The sequence below is a fragment of the Fulmarus glacialis genome, unplaced genomic scaffold (genome assembly GCF_000690835.1).
Source record: "Fulmarus glacialis isolate BGI_N327 unplaced genomic scaffold, ASM69083v1 scaffold7067, whole genome shotgun sequence".
Taxonomy (NCBI): Eukaryota; Metazoa; Chordata; class Aves; order Procellariiformes; family Procellariidae; genus Fulmarus; species Fulmarus glacialis.
Window position 1 is genome coordinate 13701 of NW_009221273.1, and position 18176 is coordinate 31876.

The following is an 18176-nucleotide window of genomic DNA, read 5'->3' on the forward strand; positions in this document are numbered from 1 at the left end:
TCACCTCCCTCGACCTGCTGGCCACGCTTCTTCGGATGCAGCCCAGGACACGGTTGGCCTTCTGGGCTGCGAGCGCATATTGTCAGCTCATGTCCAGCTTTTCATCCACCAGTACCCCCAAGTCCTTCTCAGCAGGGCTGCTCTCTATCTCTTCATCCCCCAGCCTGTATTGATACGGGGGGTTGCCCCGACCCAGGTGCAGGACCTTGCACTTGGCCTTGTTGAACTTTACAAAGTTCGCACGGGCCCACCTCTCTAGCCTGTACTTCAACACCTGCACAGGAAAAAAACTATCACTTTTATTCAAACTGTATTTACTCTGTGAATTAATGCAAGCTTTCAAATTTCTAAAGCTGTAAATCTATTACCTTTCATACGCCTCCCAAGTAAACATTACAGAAAAGGAACATGGGGAAAAATCAATGTTGCCCAACTGTCCTTTCTGGGAAATGAAAAACTAACTGATCTGTTTGTTTGAAGGGATTTTGAAGAGATCAATTTAGTCATAATCTACTGAACACATGATATAAAACAGTGTCCCAAACCTAAATAGCATATAGCAAAATTACAGCAAACTGTTAACGTAATACTCCTAAAACTGTCTTTCATTTAAGAAGGGAGACATACCGTCTGAATACTTCCTCTATACCGTGGATAAGATACAACTAATTCTTAAAGCCTTCTCTATTTTTCTAATTGACAGAATGCTTATCTGACATCTTCAACAGGATTTTACTGCACTGGACACGAAAAGGGATATTTCCATGTATCTTTAAAGCTAGATAACAGGTGGCTAGAGAATGCTAATGCTTGCAGAAAGATGACTAAGTTTTGATAGTGCTTAAGCACTTTTAAACTTTATTTTCAACTTAACTTTACAGGTGATCTAGCACACAGAAAGCAGGGAAGAAGGGAGAAATGTTTTATCTGTTTATATTCTTCAACAGCAATCTATAGCAATAAGTCACCTCTTCAGCACATGATAATCTCCAGAAAAATTTAATAAAATACTATGAAAGATAGTATTACTATTTTTAGTAATTACTGAGGAAGGGGAACAGCCTAAAAACTGCTACTGACACTAAAATATAGTTAGATCATGGAAATTAATGAAAAAAATAGAAGGAAAAGCAATGAAAAATAAAGTAAAACATAATTGTAGTAAATGAAATATTTTTCTTCTGAATCTTCAAAGAGTTAACCACTTATATAGTATTTTCTAGAATTTCCAAATTCTGAAAAGTAGGATGATCATTCACAAATGTCTTAACAACAATGACTTTTTCATTCTACGTATTCTAGCTGGGAACTTGAACGTAGTAAGATTACTAGTTGTCAACCAAATAAATGAGAGAACCTTAAAAAATAGCTGCAGGTTCACATTTGACCATAAATCCCTTCAGTTCATTGAAGCCTTTTGAATGTAACGTGTACTATGCACAGAGAGCTCCAAAGTTGAAGTTGTTTTAATATTTTGAGTCACTCAAAAAGCGTATGTGTAAAGAAAACCCAAACTTTTTGTTGACCAAAGAAAAATTTTACTAGGCAGTAATTAAGGCACCAATCTCCTCTAGATTTTCATTTCCTCTCCCACATCACATGCTTACTACGTTTTCTTCACTATCTGTATTTACTATTATTTCATTCACCTCTTTCGGCTAGTTTCCTAAGAAAATGGGTCCTTGATTGCACTGCCTACCATGTCTTTCCTTCCCCTCTTGAAAATTCTAGTCCTTGCCAGAGATGTAAAGATCTCAAAGACAAAAATTCTTACAAGGTATGTAAAATTTAGCACCTGGAGAGAGGATACCCCAATTACAGCTCTTCCCAACAGCCCTGAGGAAGGGAGGGTGCATGTATAAATCTATAACATCTATATGAACCCACTTACTAACATCTACATGAGCCCCTTAACCAGCCATCGCATGTTCCCCTTTGCCCAGACAAAGGAGTAGAGGACGTGAGGGGAGCCTCACGTGTGGCAGTGAGGGGAATGGGCACCAGGATGGGGGAGAAGCTACATGCAGTGGGAAAGAGGCAAAAGAGGTGGGAGACAGAGTGGGGAAATAAGTGTTTAGCAACATCTAGGAAAGAGCCCAGGGTTACATCACACAAGAGAAAGGTGCCTGCAGTTAACGAAATGAAGCGGTGCAGACCTCAAACCACCCTGAAGCCAGGTTTCCACACTTCCAGTGCTCACTGGTCCTCTTGCACCTTCCCTTTTCTAAATACAAAATCTGGTATTTACAACATTGCAAGACCAAATTTTTAACAGCTCAGTGTAAGTCCAAAACCCTGTGTGATGTTTCTCAAACAATGAATTTGAAGGTGTTTTTTACTTCCCTTCTAAGCACACAGGATATTTGTAGGTGAGCTCATCCAGCTTCCTCTACCATCGCCATTAGAAATGCATTTTAGCAAACAAAGTCCAAGCATATCAGATCTCGATATCAAAAGATACTAAAGAACAACACAGAAAATCCAGCTAGCTTCCAACCCACAACAATAAAACAAATAAATACATTCTAGTTCTTCTGAGAGCTATAAGCAAAACAAACATTCAGAAATGTTACCAATAAAGAAAAGAAGAACAATAAAGCTACAAAGCTGAAAATAATGCACAAAACTATAAAAAGGGATTCTGTCAGTCAGCGGAGTCGCTGGTTTATATAAAGAGGCAAATGCAAGTCTAGTTTTAAAAGAGTTTGAAATTATTCCAAAAATCCTTCGATGAAAAGACACTATAAAAATCTATGGATGAAGAATCCTTTAATCATTATATAGAAACTTTACTTGATTTTCAAATATATATACATATATTCTGTCAAACTATTTGTATGCATAAATATTAAGTTTTATATATACTAAGCTAGTTGTGTTTTCATAATCAAATTTACATTTATCATAAATATACAAACAAAACAAGAGCTGAAATAAAGATATTCCAGGGGAAAAATACTTCCCTTTTCTTTGATCACTGATTTTTTCAGTTTCTTCTTTAAAACTATTCACAGACTAAACATAACTGATGTTAATGCAGATAATTACACTCAGGTCCAGCATTTGTCATATCTATGAAGAAATGTGACAGTAGTTCTAAAATGATGTAGCTGCCAGATGCAGAGATTCTGTATCAAGATAACTGAATAATACTAAATATTTTGCAGATAATAAACATCCTACGCAGTTCAGTCTTAGACCAATGACTATTTTATACCGCGTCAGCATGGACAAAACCAAATTTGATTACATCGTTGATTCTGATTACCTGGAATAGCTTCATGGGCTGTCAAAACCACACTTATAATAGGATTTTTAGCTCCTGAAACCTGTTCCGTCTCCTTAGTTGATGGAGTTTTCTCTGTTTTCTGAACTCTGGACCTCTTTGGAGTTTTTTCTCGCTCATCTTCCTTCCTGTCAAGGTCAACGTCAGAATCATTACCTAAAGAGCAAACATCAAAAAGAATGTAACTATGTACAAAAGAAATACAGGTAACACAGTCACTAACACTACTAGAAAGAATTAGGAGAAAATTAATGTTACTGTAGAAAGAAATACATGTTATCAAAACAAGACATGCTGTATGAGTTCCTAAAGGGGAGCTTTTTTCCCTCTAATTAATAAAACTAGTGTGATACTTACACAAATAGAGAAAATAGACAAAATAAAGAAAAGAATAAAAATTTTAAAAATGGACTCTCAGAAACACTTGTGGTTTTAAATTATCTTGACATTATTGTGGATTTTTATGAAAGTTCTACAAACTTCGTAGAATTTCATATGATTTCACCATTAATGAACAAATTGTTTTTCTCCTTTCCATATGTAATTGTTCTGATGACTTTAGGATTATTTCTCGTAGTACCGGATTCATTATCCATCTTATTTAATGGAAAGTCTTCCAATAGTCTCTCTAGATTAGGCTTTTTTTCCCCACTGTTACTCTGAATCAATAGCCAGAAACATACTTCTCTTTTTCAGTGTCGATTCAAAAATAATTTATGTTCAAAACAGTTCTTTCAACCTAACTCCTGACATGTAACTCTTCATTTTGAAGGCCTGCACTTCTAAATCATCCCCTAACTGTTGCTGTTCAGAATGCCTTCAGCCTCTTAAATTGGGTAACTTTTCAACCTGTTAACTAGAAAGCAACATGATAGTTGTATTCAAAACGCTCATCTGAAATAAGAATGAATAATCAGTAATCAGATAAGTTGTTCCTTGAAGCTATTTCTTCTTTAAAGAAAATGAGGAATTCCTTACTGAAATTCTAAAAAGAAAAAAAGAAAAGGTTATATATAAAGAATTAGCAGCATAAAGAATAAAAAGAGAGGGTTGCAAGTTTATACCAACAAAATTTCTTTGTATTAGATGAAGTGGTAGAAAACGCAGGCTAGAGAAAACAATCTTGGCAAATTAAGGCATTATGCAAACGTTCCAGAGGTAATGAGTAAGGAAAGCAAAAACTGATGGAAGAAAGAAAATTATAAATGAACCCAGTGAATTTCAGATTTTTTTCTTCCCTGAATATAAAGCAGCTGACACAATCTCCAGAATAAGTCACTCAATATATATTCATAACGTGCTGTAGCTGCTCTGCTGAGATAGGGAAACAATATATAAATAAAAAACAGTAACAGCAAAGCTGTAGTGTGTCTAGAGTTGTTTATAGCATGCAAATAGCAAAAGCAGTGGAAAGATATGCTACACGGAAATGGCTGTGTTTTAATTTCAGTAGTATTTTGTTAATATTCAGCTGAGATTCAAACAAGTCTGTCTCCCATGGTCTTACCTTAATGGAACAAGGGGTTAAAGAGTGCTGGCTGTTCCTTAAAAAAAACGAAACGCACAAGCACAAACTAAAGTATCATAGTTAGGACTGATCAAGTAACTAGCACCTGGATAAACTGCAAGCTCTTTACCAGATACAAAACCAGTGGGAAACAAGCTATGTAGGAATTAGTTTAGATTTCTCAGGCATACTGAGGCAGAAATGCGTATACTGACAACTGTTAATGACTTGATGCTAATCTGTAAATCTGAAATTCGTATTTACAATACCTAGAATGAGCAACAACCACATAGCAAGCTGAATTCAAACACGGTTAGCAAGCCATCTTTCTATGGAGTCAGGTTAGCAATGTTTTTGACCCAGCTTCCAGTTTCCAGATTATAGAAAATTATGCTCTGCCTTGAGATCCCCCTGCATTTCATTGTCTGCTAATGATTTCTTCAATTTCATTAGACAAATTCCCTGATATATGCCTCTTCTCAACTACCTTTTTCTCTGTAGATTTCTATGATTTTGGAAAATATTGCTGCTTTATAGGTATAAAGGGTCTCATTATGTCCCCATTTAACTCCTTAATATAGTTGTAGATTATTGATTGATATTGAACCCACATAATTCTAATACCAACATTTCTCTGCAATACTTCAAAGGGATATTTGAATATAAAGAAATATCCCCTTCCACCAGAATCTGCTTGTGCAGTGTTTTCTTCTGGTGGGATGAACGGGGGTGGGAGGAAACAAACACATTTTTCCACATTCCGTTCATGAAACAGCCTCTGTTAGTTTATTATCAACAATGACATGAGTAGTCACAAATTTCACAGCAGGACCAGGCCACCAACAGAAGAAAGTCTTCTCATAAAGAATCAGAATACACAAAGAATGAAAGCTGCTTATTAAATTGTGTTTCCCTGAGGCTACTTCACATACTGTTAAACAACAAATACAAAAATTAATTTAGTTAATTAATCTGCTTTTGTTCAGTGGATAGTAAGAATTAGTGATAGTTTTAGGGAAAAAAAAAAAATACTTGATATACCTATGGACAAAACTCTCAGTAATTTTTTGCATGTTTTAGCTAACAGAAATCCAGAACTATAGATTGGAAGGAAAGCTGTGATTAGGACAACAGAATTTTCTCCATTTTGCTTGGGATCACATAATGAATTCCTAGTAGGCATATGAAAAGAATCCAAGCACCCTACTCCTAAATCCTCCTTTCTAACCATTACAAAGTAAGAGTTAGTCAGTTTAATGAGGAAATAAAGTGGTTGAAACCGAAAGACAAAACCATTTTATTGTCTCTTCGTGTTAATCTCTTACTCTATTAACTTTTGAATATTGGAATTCTACTAAAAAACAGAAAAGGAAGAAAAGGACAAACCACAGAGTGAGTTTGTTAGTGATCCACACTAATGAATAACTAACTACTATCACCACAGTGACAAGCTAACAAATGTTTCACACTGTTTTTCTTTCCTAATGTGCCTCTATCAGGCAGATCAGTTTGCTAGTTCCTTCAGTTCAACCAAAGGTAAAAGCTGTGGAAAAGAACAGACCTGTTACGAAAAATATAGCTGACTATGACTCCCTGCTTTCAAAACAGAACTGCAGAATGCTATTTAAAAAGAGATTTTAAGATAATACACAGAATTGCAAAATAAAAATATTTCTGTATTAAAATGTCACTATTTCATATGCACAGAAACCTTGTACACTGATGCTAAGCACTAAACATGAAGATTACGGCCATCTGAAAATATTTTCTTAATAAACCCAAAGCTGGCAAGTACTTCAAACAAAGGACTGAATCTCAACTTCCATCTTCTCAATATGAGCTGAGAACGTCCAGCAACTAATAGGACTACATTCAGTACCTTCAAAGATGCAAGGAAGGTATTGAGTGCTATGCAAATTTTGTTAACACAAAAAAAAGCTCACGCATGTATTGGCCAAAAGCAGGCAAGAGAGAAAATGCAACTGATTTGCTAATCATACAACTTCAAATAGTGCTAAATATTTGTATGAACACTCTCAACACTCACATGACACATTAAAAAAAAAGAAACAAACTCTCATCTCTACAGAGTGGAGTTCTGATACTTAAACATTAAAATTTATACACTAATCTGATCCATCTTGATGGCAGTAGTCCCATTTTTCCCCTTTCCAAGAGGAACAAGTACCTTCCAGAAGCGATTTGTTGATGAGGACCTGGAGCTGCGCACGTTGCCAACACCTTTTGCCTCAAACAACTATCTCACAGTTTGTGTGTAACCTGATCGAGACTTCAAAAAAAACCCCACCAAAACTAACACTCTCCATCAAATCATCGAAACAAAAAAAATCTTAACTCTCAGTGACAGCTGCTTTCTTCCTGAACGCTCTCTACACCAAAAAACCCTGAACTAGAAGGTGTGCTTTAGGAAAGGATAGGGAGGGAGACAAAAGAATGGTTTAATGACAAACAAGAGCTTCAACTTTGACCACAGGGCTCAAACTGCCTTTCCATAATATGGGACCATCTCATCAGTAATTTAGTTGTCTTCCTAGAAAATTTACTTAACTGTTACTATTGTGGATTAGATGTTTTGTCTCTCACAACTAGGACAATTCATCTGTATAATACAGATGTATTATAAAGTAACACCCATAAGTGATTTTAAGATGATTTAGGAGAAAATGGAGTATACGCAACTTAGAACAGCTAAGCAAAGTTTCTCCAAGCGGTAAGGGTCTTTGCTTGCTCCTAAACAGATTTATTTAGACAAACTGCCTCACTTTGCATCTCCCTTGCTAAGAAGTCAGCTTAGCACTTTGTCAGCTGGCACTTCGATTCAACAGACGAATAAACTGACCTCCCCTAGCTAGTGACATGCATTTTAAATACCTGCTTCTGTTTGTGCAAGAAATACAATGCTGTGCCTGTGCCTTCTAACACATTTAAGGAATGGTCGTGTCTGTGTTGACGAGTAAAGTTACTGTCAACTCTGAATGAATCACTGCTTTCAGAGTCCCATCGAACTAGATTGTTCATCTGTCCCATGATTCTATTTGAGTTGTTAATTGAAGGTACTGCTCTCTGCATTCGTAATTGGATGTACGACATTTTGCAGGCACAGCTACACATCCCTAATTGACATGTTTTTAAACTACTCTTCATTCAAACTATTTTTTTATCCCCTAAAAGATGCTGGTATTTCATAGTAGCAAGACAGTAGCTTGGGAAAAAAAAGTAAACTGGCCATTCAAAATGAACACATGCAATTGCTTCTCCTGCAGAGACGGACATCTACTCGCAGAAAGAATTCAGTTAAATTAGAATCCAGTTGATGGCAAAAACATTTTAAACTAAGGCCAGAAGTGCCACCTTTAAGAATTATGCAAGCTCCTACTTCACTAGGAATGAATCGTTCACTCCAGAGGAGAGAATCTGGGCTGCCCACTGTTGTAATCCATCTTCCACCCAAATTCCATTCCCCAGCCATCAAATGTCCTCTCTTGTATCTGCCAGAGATTCAGGTATACTGCAGTGTGGGAGAGGGACAGTGGTTAAAATAATTACCTGTTGTCTGTCTCTCAAAACAAGCGACTTTAGAGGCAGCTGCTGGGGAACTGATCCAATCCAGCAATAGCCAAAATCCCCAAACCTATCCCATCCCAGCGGCGGGGGCTGAAGCAGCTCCGTCTTCTGGCTGGGAGCAGACACAGTGAAGACACATGGCTGTTCAGGAAGAATCTCAACTCTCCTAGTTTTGTCTTAGGACAAAAGGAATGGATGGCAGTACCTCCAGCGAGCCAGATCCAAATCACTAGCCAAAACTGTAAATTTGGTTTAACCAAATAAAAACAGAAATAGGTGTACACACAGCTCTGCTTAAATCACAGCAACTTTCTTAGGCAAATAAGCCCTCTATTAAAAAAATGTATTTACTAAGCATGTACACGGGGGATTTGTAAGCATAATGGACATTTTTTAATTCTGTGCAAAAAATTAACACACTTTTTTGTTGCTGTTTCAGTGAATGGTCCCACAAGGTGAAGGCAATCATTATGCATCAAAGGATTAAATTAGATGCACAGAGGATGTCAGTAACCAGTAAGGCTTGGTGACTCCTGAAAGAGTGGGAGATCAATGAGACACTGACCTTTGAGAGGTCAATCTGGATCACTAATCACAGAAACAAAGAACAGCAGAGGCCTATTACATCCACTAATTATTCCTCTGACCAATACATACTACAGTTTCAACACAGTTTTATAGTGATTTATTAATTGTAATTTTAAACGTCCAATATGATAAGGATTTCAACACTTCCCTTGTCAATCTATAAAAGATAGCAGAACATTTTATTACTTGGAAACCTTTCCTAGTATTTCAACTTCAGCTCAATACATATATTATGTTTCTCTCAATAAAGAATATCACACAGAATATCAATATATACCTTTTCAAAATTTACACGTTTAGCATATTTTAGCAATAGCTAAAACATTAGTGTGTTATGAGCATTATTTTGGTCACAAATTTAAAACACCACATCATATGAGCTGCTATGAAGAAAATTAACTCCATCCCAGCCAGACCCAGTGCAAAGTGAAAACATAGAAAACATACTTGATTATTAGTCAGATGTCCATACAGTGCTAAACTTCTCAACAAATTAAAAACATGAGAAAGTAGTAAAAAAATACTACAGAAAAATCACAGAAGCATTAGAAAAACAGATAAAAGTAGTTTCAAGTTGGAAAGACATGGATAAAAAGTGGGGAAAAAACCACCCCGTATGTATTAAGTAAGAGGTCAAGTATTAAGGGAGAGGAACTTGCAGTCAAAGCTCCTTATGATTTTTAGCCATTTACTCTGAAGTGTCTGTGTCTGAAATAGGAAAGATATTGTAACTATGGAAGGTTCAAAGACCCTCAGTAAAATTCTCCATCTAGCTCTAAGAATTTCAGCAAAGGAGAAATCCCATCAAATTAGAAGTTTCAGTACTCCTTTTCTCATATACACCAAAATCAGTGTGATTTCCAGAAGTTTTTGTCTCAGAGATAGTTTATTCTAGAAAATGTTGGTATCAACCACATCTGCTCAAGTAATTGAAGTATTTGTTGACACACAAAAACACACACACAAAATAAATACCTGGTGTAATACTTGCAGTACTATGTGCTGAGACAGCGACACCATTATCTGTGTATCCTACATTTAGATTCAACACCATTTGGTGACAATGAAGTTACAGAAAGCTCTCTCAACAATCCGTAACTGGTGACAGAATAACCTGGAATTAAACCAGATTAAGGCACCCACAAGCTACATTTCTAAATTGCCATGATAGACAGAGCTCTAATTAATACAGTCAATGGGGCCTACAAGCAACTCAGCTAAGCCTATGTCGCTCCACAGGCTCCCCTGAAGTTCTGACTTGATCTTTGCTGAGTATAATTGAAGCTTAGAAAACCATAAACACATACATGCAGACAGGTGCTAGTTTGGACTCCCACCTACAGTGACAATAAATGCAAAGCAAAGCACATATAGAAAAATACTGATGAAATGATGTGCTCTAAATTGACTCTTACAACACAGGAAAGATCTGGCTGACTGTCTAAATAGTTCCCTGAAAGCGTAAGTTCAATACTTAGCAGTAGTCAGAAAAGCAAACATAATCTGAGGAATCACTAAGAAAAGAGTAGAGCAGAAAACAAAAATAAAAAAAGTATGCCATGGTGTAAACCAGAGATGCTCTTGTGTCTTGAACACCACTTGTAGTTCTGGTCCTCCATCTCAAAACAGTTACAGCAGAGTTGCTGATGAGAATGATAAGACTGACCAGATGCATAAACAATTTCCACATAGTCTAGTTAGTCTGTTACTTAAGACTCATACAGGATAAGAATAATCTTTAACGCAAATACGAAGATTCCTAAATTATGAACCTTATGCAAGAGGTTCATACAGCATTATTATTCACCATTTCCCAGTTATAGACCAAGATGGCACCCAGTGAAATGAGCAGCATCAGGTTTAAGAAACAATCAAACGTACCACTATTTCACAAACTGTGTAATAATGCTCTTAAACTCATTAACACAGAACATATTGACAACTAGAAACCAGACAGCTTTGTAACTCACTTGGATATATTAAGAGTTTAACAGCTTTCAGTTGCCAGTGATATGGGTGAACCTCTGAACCTCTAGTTCAGGGACTGTCAACAACTTTGACACCTAAAAACCCTGGTGCATTTGTCCAAGTATTTTTATTTTTAAATTAGGAACAGGTCCTCATGAAATTACATGAACAGATAAAAAGTACATTTACAATTTCATTATTTGCTTGCCTTTTCAATTTTAGACTTTTTTGTTCACATTTAGAAGGTTCATCCATCATTCTCAAAACCTTCTTCATAACGAAATTTGAGTCTGATAATAATTCAACAGCTCAAATTTTAAAGAACATGTTTTCTGAGCTGGTAAAGCAACACAAGGATGACAAACAATCCTAGACAAAGACCATATTGTTCTTGTCCACTCCTCAGAAAGTTTTGAGCTACTCAGTGTAATCACATTTTCTTAAAGGATAATAATAATACACATGCTACTTTTATCTACGTATTCAGAAACTGAAAAGTTGTCCCAAAGCACATGGTAAAGCCAGAAGTGAAAAGTTTTCCTGTGATGGGACAGCAATCAGTAGATGGCTGAAGACTGAACTTCCCAGATGTATTGCAGGGAAGAATTATCCCTTCAGGACAAAACCAGCTCACAATACCTTCACAGTTTGCAGTCAAGGTAGGAAGCTTTGGCCTGGAGACATTCTAGTTGCACTAGTCACCAACAACTGGAAGTCCTTGTTATTTGCTGCTCAAGAATGACTTGTTTTGCTTAATTGCTTTGCTTTTGCCAGAGAATAAATAAAAAATGTTCCATTCGCCCAAAATTGTGGCTGTTTTCTTTTTAAAGAAGGAAGAGGCTGAGCAATTTACTTTGAAGCATCCGCCAGTGTGTTTTGTAGCAAAACAGATCTAGATAAGATTTAGAAGCTCTAATGAGCTAACAGGTCAAGAACAGTTAATTTGAGTTTATACTCCGATCTGAGATTTTTTTTAAAAGGACATCAGAAAAGGCAACATTGCCAAAATAATGCAAATGTTAGCATCGTACCTAGCACATACAAACAGCAAAGGGCACGGACACTTGTGATGTCACAGGTGAGACAGCTGGAGTGAAGGTCACTATATAGTTGAAAAATCCTACCACTGATGATAGTAAAAAAATAACAAGGTACTTCATCAAAGCAAGAGTTTCTGTGCTCTGTCAACATATTCTAAGCCCATTTTAATTATCCTTTGCCACAGAAGTTAAATTCTACATCTCACTGAAAGTAAAATAATCATACTAGTTGTGTACCATAATGACAGACTGGATACAAAAGGGTAATAGAAAACTGGAGAAAAATCAATGGCAAATTTTGCCTACAAGTAGAATCAAGAGGGTATCACGCTAAGCAATTACAGCAAAAGCAAAAACCTAATTTTAACACAAACACAAAACCTGGACAAATGTATTACTTTGTATGCAGGTGGCATTCACCTTTGAGCAAAGTTAAATAGGCAGTTGGACTAGATGATCGTTGTAGGTCCCTTCCAACCGTTCTGTTCTGTTCTGCTCTATTCTATTCTAAATGAATAGTCACTCTTGTCTTTTTAAACAGGCTTCCTAGAGGGGTGGTCGATTCAGGGAAACCTGAATTCACATAAAGTTTTGTAAAATAGAAGAGGGAGTTTGGCATTATTTTTTATACAGTAAAACAAGCCATCTAGAAAAGCAGTCTTTAAATCTATCAAAAGAACAGGACAGAATTCAGGTTTCCCAGGTCACATGATAGAAACACCTCTATAGGATCATCCTTCCTCACCTCAGTATGTGTGATACTTACCTATGTGGCCCATACCACTTCTCACTGGAAAACTGTAATCCTCTTTGTGAGAAACAGAGCAGTTGCTTGTGCAAAAGAAGCATTTCAGGGAGTTTAAGACAATCATCAGCGCAATAAGCATTTTGACGTTTTTGAAAAAAATTAAAAATACCTTGTCTAACTTTATTCTCAGTTTTGCTTCAACATGCTTTTTACGTTAAAAGAAGCAGACAATTCAATTCCATTTAAAATTAACACTGGGGATTACAAGTTGTTACCCATCAGGTTAAAGGATGGAAACACACTGTTTTACAACATGCTTCATGTATTTTTGTTGGATATTTTCTTACCTCCATCTCCTTCTTCCTCTCCTTCATTTAAAACAATAATGCATATATGTTTCCTCAGCTGACGTGTGTTGGAGAACTTCCGATTGCATTTTCTACATTCCAAGCTGCCTGGTGAGACTTCAGCCAGTTCCAGTCCTTCTTCTGTCCCAGGCAGAGTTTCTTCGCTTGGAACAGCATTATTTTCTGCCACATCTTCATCCACACAAAACTTCTTAGTAGACCCTTTTGGTCTGCCCCTTTTCCTCTTCACTACAAGAAGCTCTAGAAAAGAAAGTTAAAGTTAAGAAGAAGCTATAATTAAATTCCACAGCTAATTAGCTAATATCCATCTGATCTTTGAAAAATAGAAATATTAAATGAAGTTCAAGAGCCTCTATCCCTAAAGCTTAAAAAAAAGGTTAGCTTCACACAAATTTATTTTTAAGCAATGGTATTTGTTGGCATTTCTGCTAGCTGCAAAGCAGTAACATTTGCGCTACTGAGACCGGCAGATGTCAAAGTGCCACAGTTTTACAGAAATTACACTCCAAGTACTCTTTTATATTGTTGTATAACTGTATCAGGAGAATTTACAGCAGTTCTCAAACATTTAAAAAGGCTTGGTGGCAAGCAGTGGGTAGCAACATACACAGGAGCAGGAGGACTCATATGGGCAACTGATATATCACCAGAACTTCTGAGGCTTATGACAGTCATTTCATTTCCTTGCTCCTTGTTTTCCTCTTTCCAGGACAAAACATATCTCAATTTGAATTAGCAATGCCAGAATTAAGTTTTTAACAATACACATGACCATAAATTCCAGCTCTCTCCCCAGCTTGCCATCAGCTAGCCATTCATGCTGCATTGTACTAATCACAGTTCAAAGCACCACCTAAGATTAAGAAAACACAGTAACTGAATGGTAGTACATTGTCATTCATGTGTTAGCACAAAACCAAGTCTATCAGAAGTATCATCGCTTGCCTAGAAGAAAGAATTCGCTTAACTGTTAAAAATTTAAATAAATTTAAAAAAACCCAAACACTTATTTCAAGGATGATTAGTTAGAAGTTTTAAATTGGTCATTAAGAAGATTTTAAAAGTAAGATCCTGCTCCCCCATGAACATCTTAGTTGTTTCTGGGGATTTTACACTCACCACAGACTCACTGAAACCCATCTTTGACTGGTATTGGATATGCAATGACAATATTCTGGGAAGACATTCTGTGCTATGCTATATAATTACGTACGCAAAGACATAAAAAAGGTACTTCAGAAAGAGAACAATGAAATAAACTATATAAGCCTATTTTTATACTGTTCCGTCAGTTCCATTCACATAAGCTTCCCCAAATCAGTCCATTTAATAATCAATTGTCTCAAAAATGTTCAGAACATGAGTAGCACAGAACATTTCCATTTATGAGGCCTTCATGTTATTATACAGCAGAATTATATTTAATTAATCCCTTGAGGTTTAGCTAAGCAAAATATATCTCTCAATCAAATTCTACTGAGGTCTGTGATAATTCCCATGAATTACTTGTCTAGGATCATGCTACATAAAAATAGAGGTCCACAACCAAACCTCCAGAGCACTAGGTCCTAGACAACATTTTTTAAAGCTTATTATTTAAATAAATAAAGTTGAATAAAAGTAAGCATAAAATCAAAAAAATAACAGTAACTTCACTGTTGAGCTGTTTAACTCTTTATAGATTAGACAGTAGACCATGCAGATCATGGCACACCAGCACTATGGATTCTGCTGGTCTTAATGATACTCAGTACAGTGTTTGCCTCAAAACCAGGCTTTACCAAAATTGATTCACTAAAGGACAACACCCTTAAAGGGTAGGATTTCCCAAGTTATTTTATTACATACAGGAAAATGCCATAAATTGATAAGGCTATACACTGTAAGTATGTAATAGATTTTTCTCCTCTGGTTTTCTGCTCCTCAGCCTTAACTCAATTACATGTATAATTAAAGTTACACATGCTCGGAACATCTTCAATAAACCGTTTTAATGTTATAATGGGGCAAATATCTCTGACTCTGGAAGAGTAGATATAAGTGATCCCTATCAAATGGCTCTTTTTCTCCAAACCTGTGTGAGTGAGTAGCTTTAACACAGTCACCGCACTGTTAGCTGTAGCATGATTCAAACAGAAAGTTTGTCAGAAGTCACAAGACGCTTGTGCAAGTGTTCACTTAAACATCCTGAACAAATTTTAACGGCTAGATGCGTTATGCAACATGAATCCTTCCTCAACTGTCAGTATAAAAAGTTTACATTTTATTTAATCAATTACAAGAGTACATGGCTGTATTCACAATCTTCTGCACAAGGTGTCACACAAATATATGCAAATAAATCTCATCCACAGCCTTATATTGTTACCGTTATGTGTATATATCACAGCACCTAGAAACACCTCTTAGCCCCCAAGCCTGAATGCATGCTCTAGTTGCATCCTGTGTTCAAGTAAGGATGCAGCTGATGCATATGCCACATTTTTAAGTGACCTTAATGAGTTAAACTTCTTGGAGAAAATTACGATACCTAGATTCTAACTTTCCTCCCAGTTTCATAATCAATAGATCAGGCCTGGAGACTGTGCTGCAAAGAGCATGTATCCCACAATACAGATATAGCCTAAAAAAAACAACAATCCATCAGGGAATATTATTATTAACAGATGAAGCTAGGGCCATCCATGCTGTCCCTCAAACCATTACCAATCTAAGTAGAAGCAAAACAAAGCAGAGAGTTTTGACAAGCACTTTGAAGGAGATGGAGGTCATTATGAAAAGTTATGAAAGAAAACCCTATGCAGAAGTGGAGTACGAGTGACTACAGTTAACCAGTAAATACCTGTCATTTCCCAAACAAAGATGCCACACTCCAGCACTCAACAAAATGTGACCTATGCATTTGTATAACAGCAACATCTGCCCAGTACCCTTGGTTCCACTTGATAACAAAATTCTAACATCATCCTACCAAAATGGTTAGGACAAATCAACTCTAAATATATCATGACCTAACTATGGGAAAGTGGCAGGACTAAATAAAATTCAGCAGAGAGCATTGCCAGTAAAATAACATTAGAGTAATAAACACGTACTACTTGCCTAACATTTTACTTGTTCACAGTACTTATAAAATCATTAATTTATTACTCAGGCAGAACACAGAGCTCCATTAACAACTCAGCATTCACTCGTCTATACCAATTCTGGAGTAGCTACAGTGTTTACCAATATGTGGAAGAGAAACTATGCTTTCAAGGGACAAAAAGATGTTCATTTATCAGCCAACGAGTACTAAAAGGAAGTTGTAATTTCTAGACTGTAATTCATCAATCATTCCCCCTTTTAATGACAATACTGAATTACTACAAAGAAGGGTCCATTGAGAAAAAAATGTATATTATAAACCTTTAAAGTTTTATCTGCTGCAGATTCCATAACAGGAGGGAAAAAATTGGTGCCTTGAAAGAACAACTCTTCAAATTCCTATATTCAATTGTGAAATACCCTATTTTTTTTAAAAAGAACACAGGAGATAATTGAATAGGACTTCAGAAGAGACTACCCTATTCTCCAATCAATACGTGTGATGGAAAAGAAGAAATACTAGAGTATGTCTATAATACGAGTTGAAATCTATGTGAAAGTAATTTACCTTGACATTCTTACTGATAGGAGATAGCAAAGAGTTGGGCTACATAATCTGGAAAAGGTGGCATCATATGATCATATCAGATGATGAAAAGTATTCACCAAGAATAATGAAAAAGGTAATTTATGAATACATAAGTTACATATGAATGTTATATTTTATATAATTTGATTTGCAAAGTTATTTTGGAATGTTTGGAATGTTAAACCCTACAACCTGGCCCAAAGGGACCAGGGCTGGAGATTATAATGGAAATACCTTTAAATTGTTGTAAGCCATGATTTGAGGTGCATGTTATAGGAATTATTATAGCAGGAACCACCTGAACAAATGGAGGACAAGCCTTACAAGAAGCAGTGCAAGTGCAGCAGTGACCCATCCTGAGCTGGCTTGGTGCCCAATAACTCCACACAACACACCGCTTCTCCTGTCCTGAGTGACCACCAGATGGAGCCCAAAGTCATGGACTAAATGAACTCGGCGGACATTTTGTGGACATTTATGGACATTTTACAGACATTTTACAGGGGTGGTCCACAGACTAAGTATCCTGGTTGCGGCTGGGATAGAGTTAATTTTCTTCCTAGTAGCTGGTATAGTGCTGTGTTTTGGATTTAGTATGAGAAGAATGTTGATAACACACTGATGTTTTAGTTGTTGCTAAGCAGTGCTTACGCTAATCAAGGATTTTCAGCTTCCCATGCTCTGCCAGGTGCACAAGAAGCTGGGACAGCTAACCCAAACTGGCCAAAGGGGTATTCCGTACCATATGATGTCATGCTCAGTATATAAACTGGGGGGAGTTCGCCGGGGGGCAGCAATCGATGCTCGGGGACTGGCTGGGCATTGGTCGGCGGGTGGTGAGCAACTGCATCACCCATCACTTGCTTTCTATATTCTTTTATTATTACTACTACTCCTACTATTTTACATCAATTATTACACTGTCTTTATCTCAACCCACGACTTTTCTCACTTTTACTCTCCCAATTCTCTCCCCCGTTCCACCAGAGCGAGCGGCTGTGTGGTATTTAGTTGCTGGCTAGGGTTAAACCACGACACTAAGGGAATGATATCTGCATATTATATGAAAGGATGGGAAGAGGGATGGTAGTTAATGAGGCTGTATTGGATAGCGTGGGACCCGAGCATGACATAAATGGTATGGAACAAAGGGTGGAGAACATGCTGGTTTTGGCTGGGATAAAGTTCATTTTCTTCCTAGCAGCTGGTATAGTGCTGTGTTTTGGATTTAGGATGAGAATAATGTTGATTACACAGAGATGCTTTAGTCTGTAGAAAGAGTTAATTTTTTTCATAGTAGCTAGTACGGTGCTATGTTTTGGATGTGTGACCAAAACAGTGTTGATAACACAAGGATGTTTTCGTTACTGCTGAGCAGTGCTTACACAGACTCAAGGCCTTTTCTGCTCC

At 36.8% G+C, this 18176-nt stretch overlaps 1 protein-coding gene across 1 annotated transcript in view; it reads right to left on the bottom strand.

Annotated features, from left to right (window-relative positions):
* ZFAT (zinc finger and AT hook domain containing) overlaps positions 1 to 18176 on the bottom strand; it is a gene marked incomplete at its 3' end in the record, with an annotated part of 30072 nt that overhangs the window by 10033 nt on the left and 1863 nt on the right. Inside the window, exons 2-3 of the mRNA XM_009581042.1 lie at positions 13070 to 13330; positions 3269 to 3442 (exon numbers count right to left, since the gene is read on the bottom strand). Of these exons, the coding sequence (XP_009579337.1) occupies positions 3269 to 3442; positions 13070 to 13330 (435 nt within the window). The remainder of the gene's footprint in view (positions 1 to 3268; positions 3443 to 13069; positions 13331 to 18176) is intronic.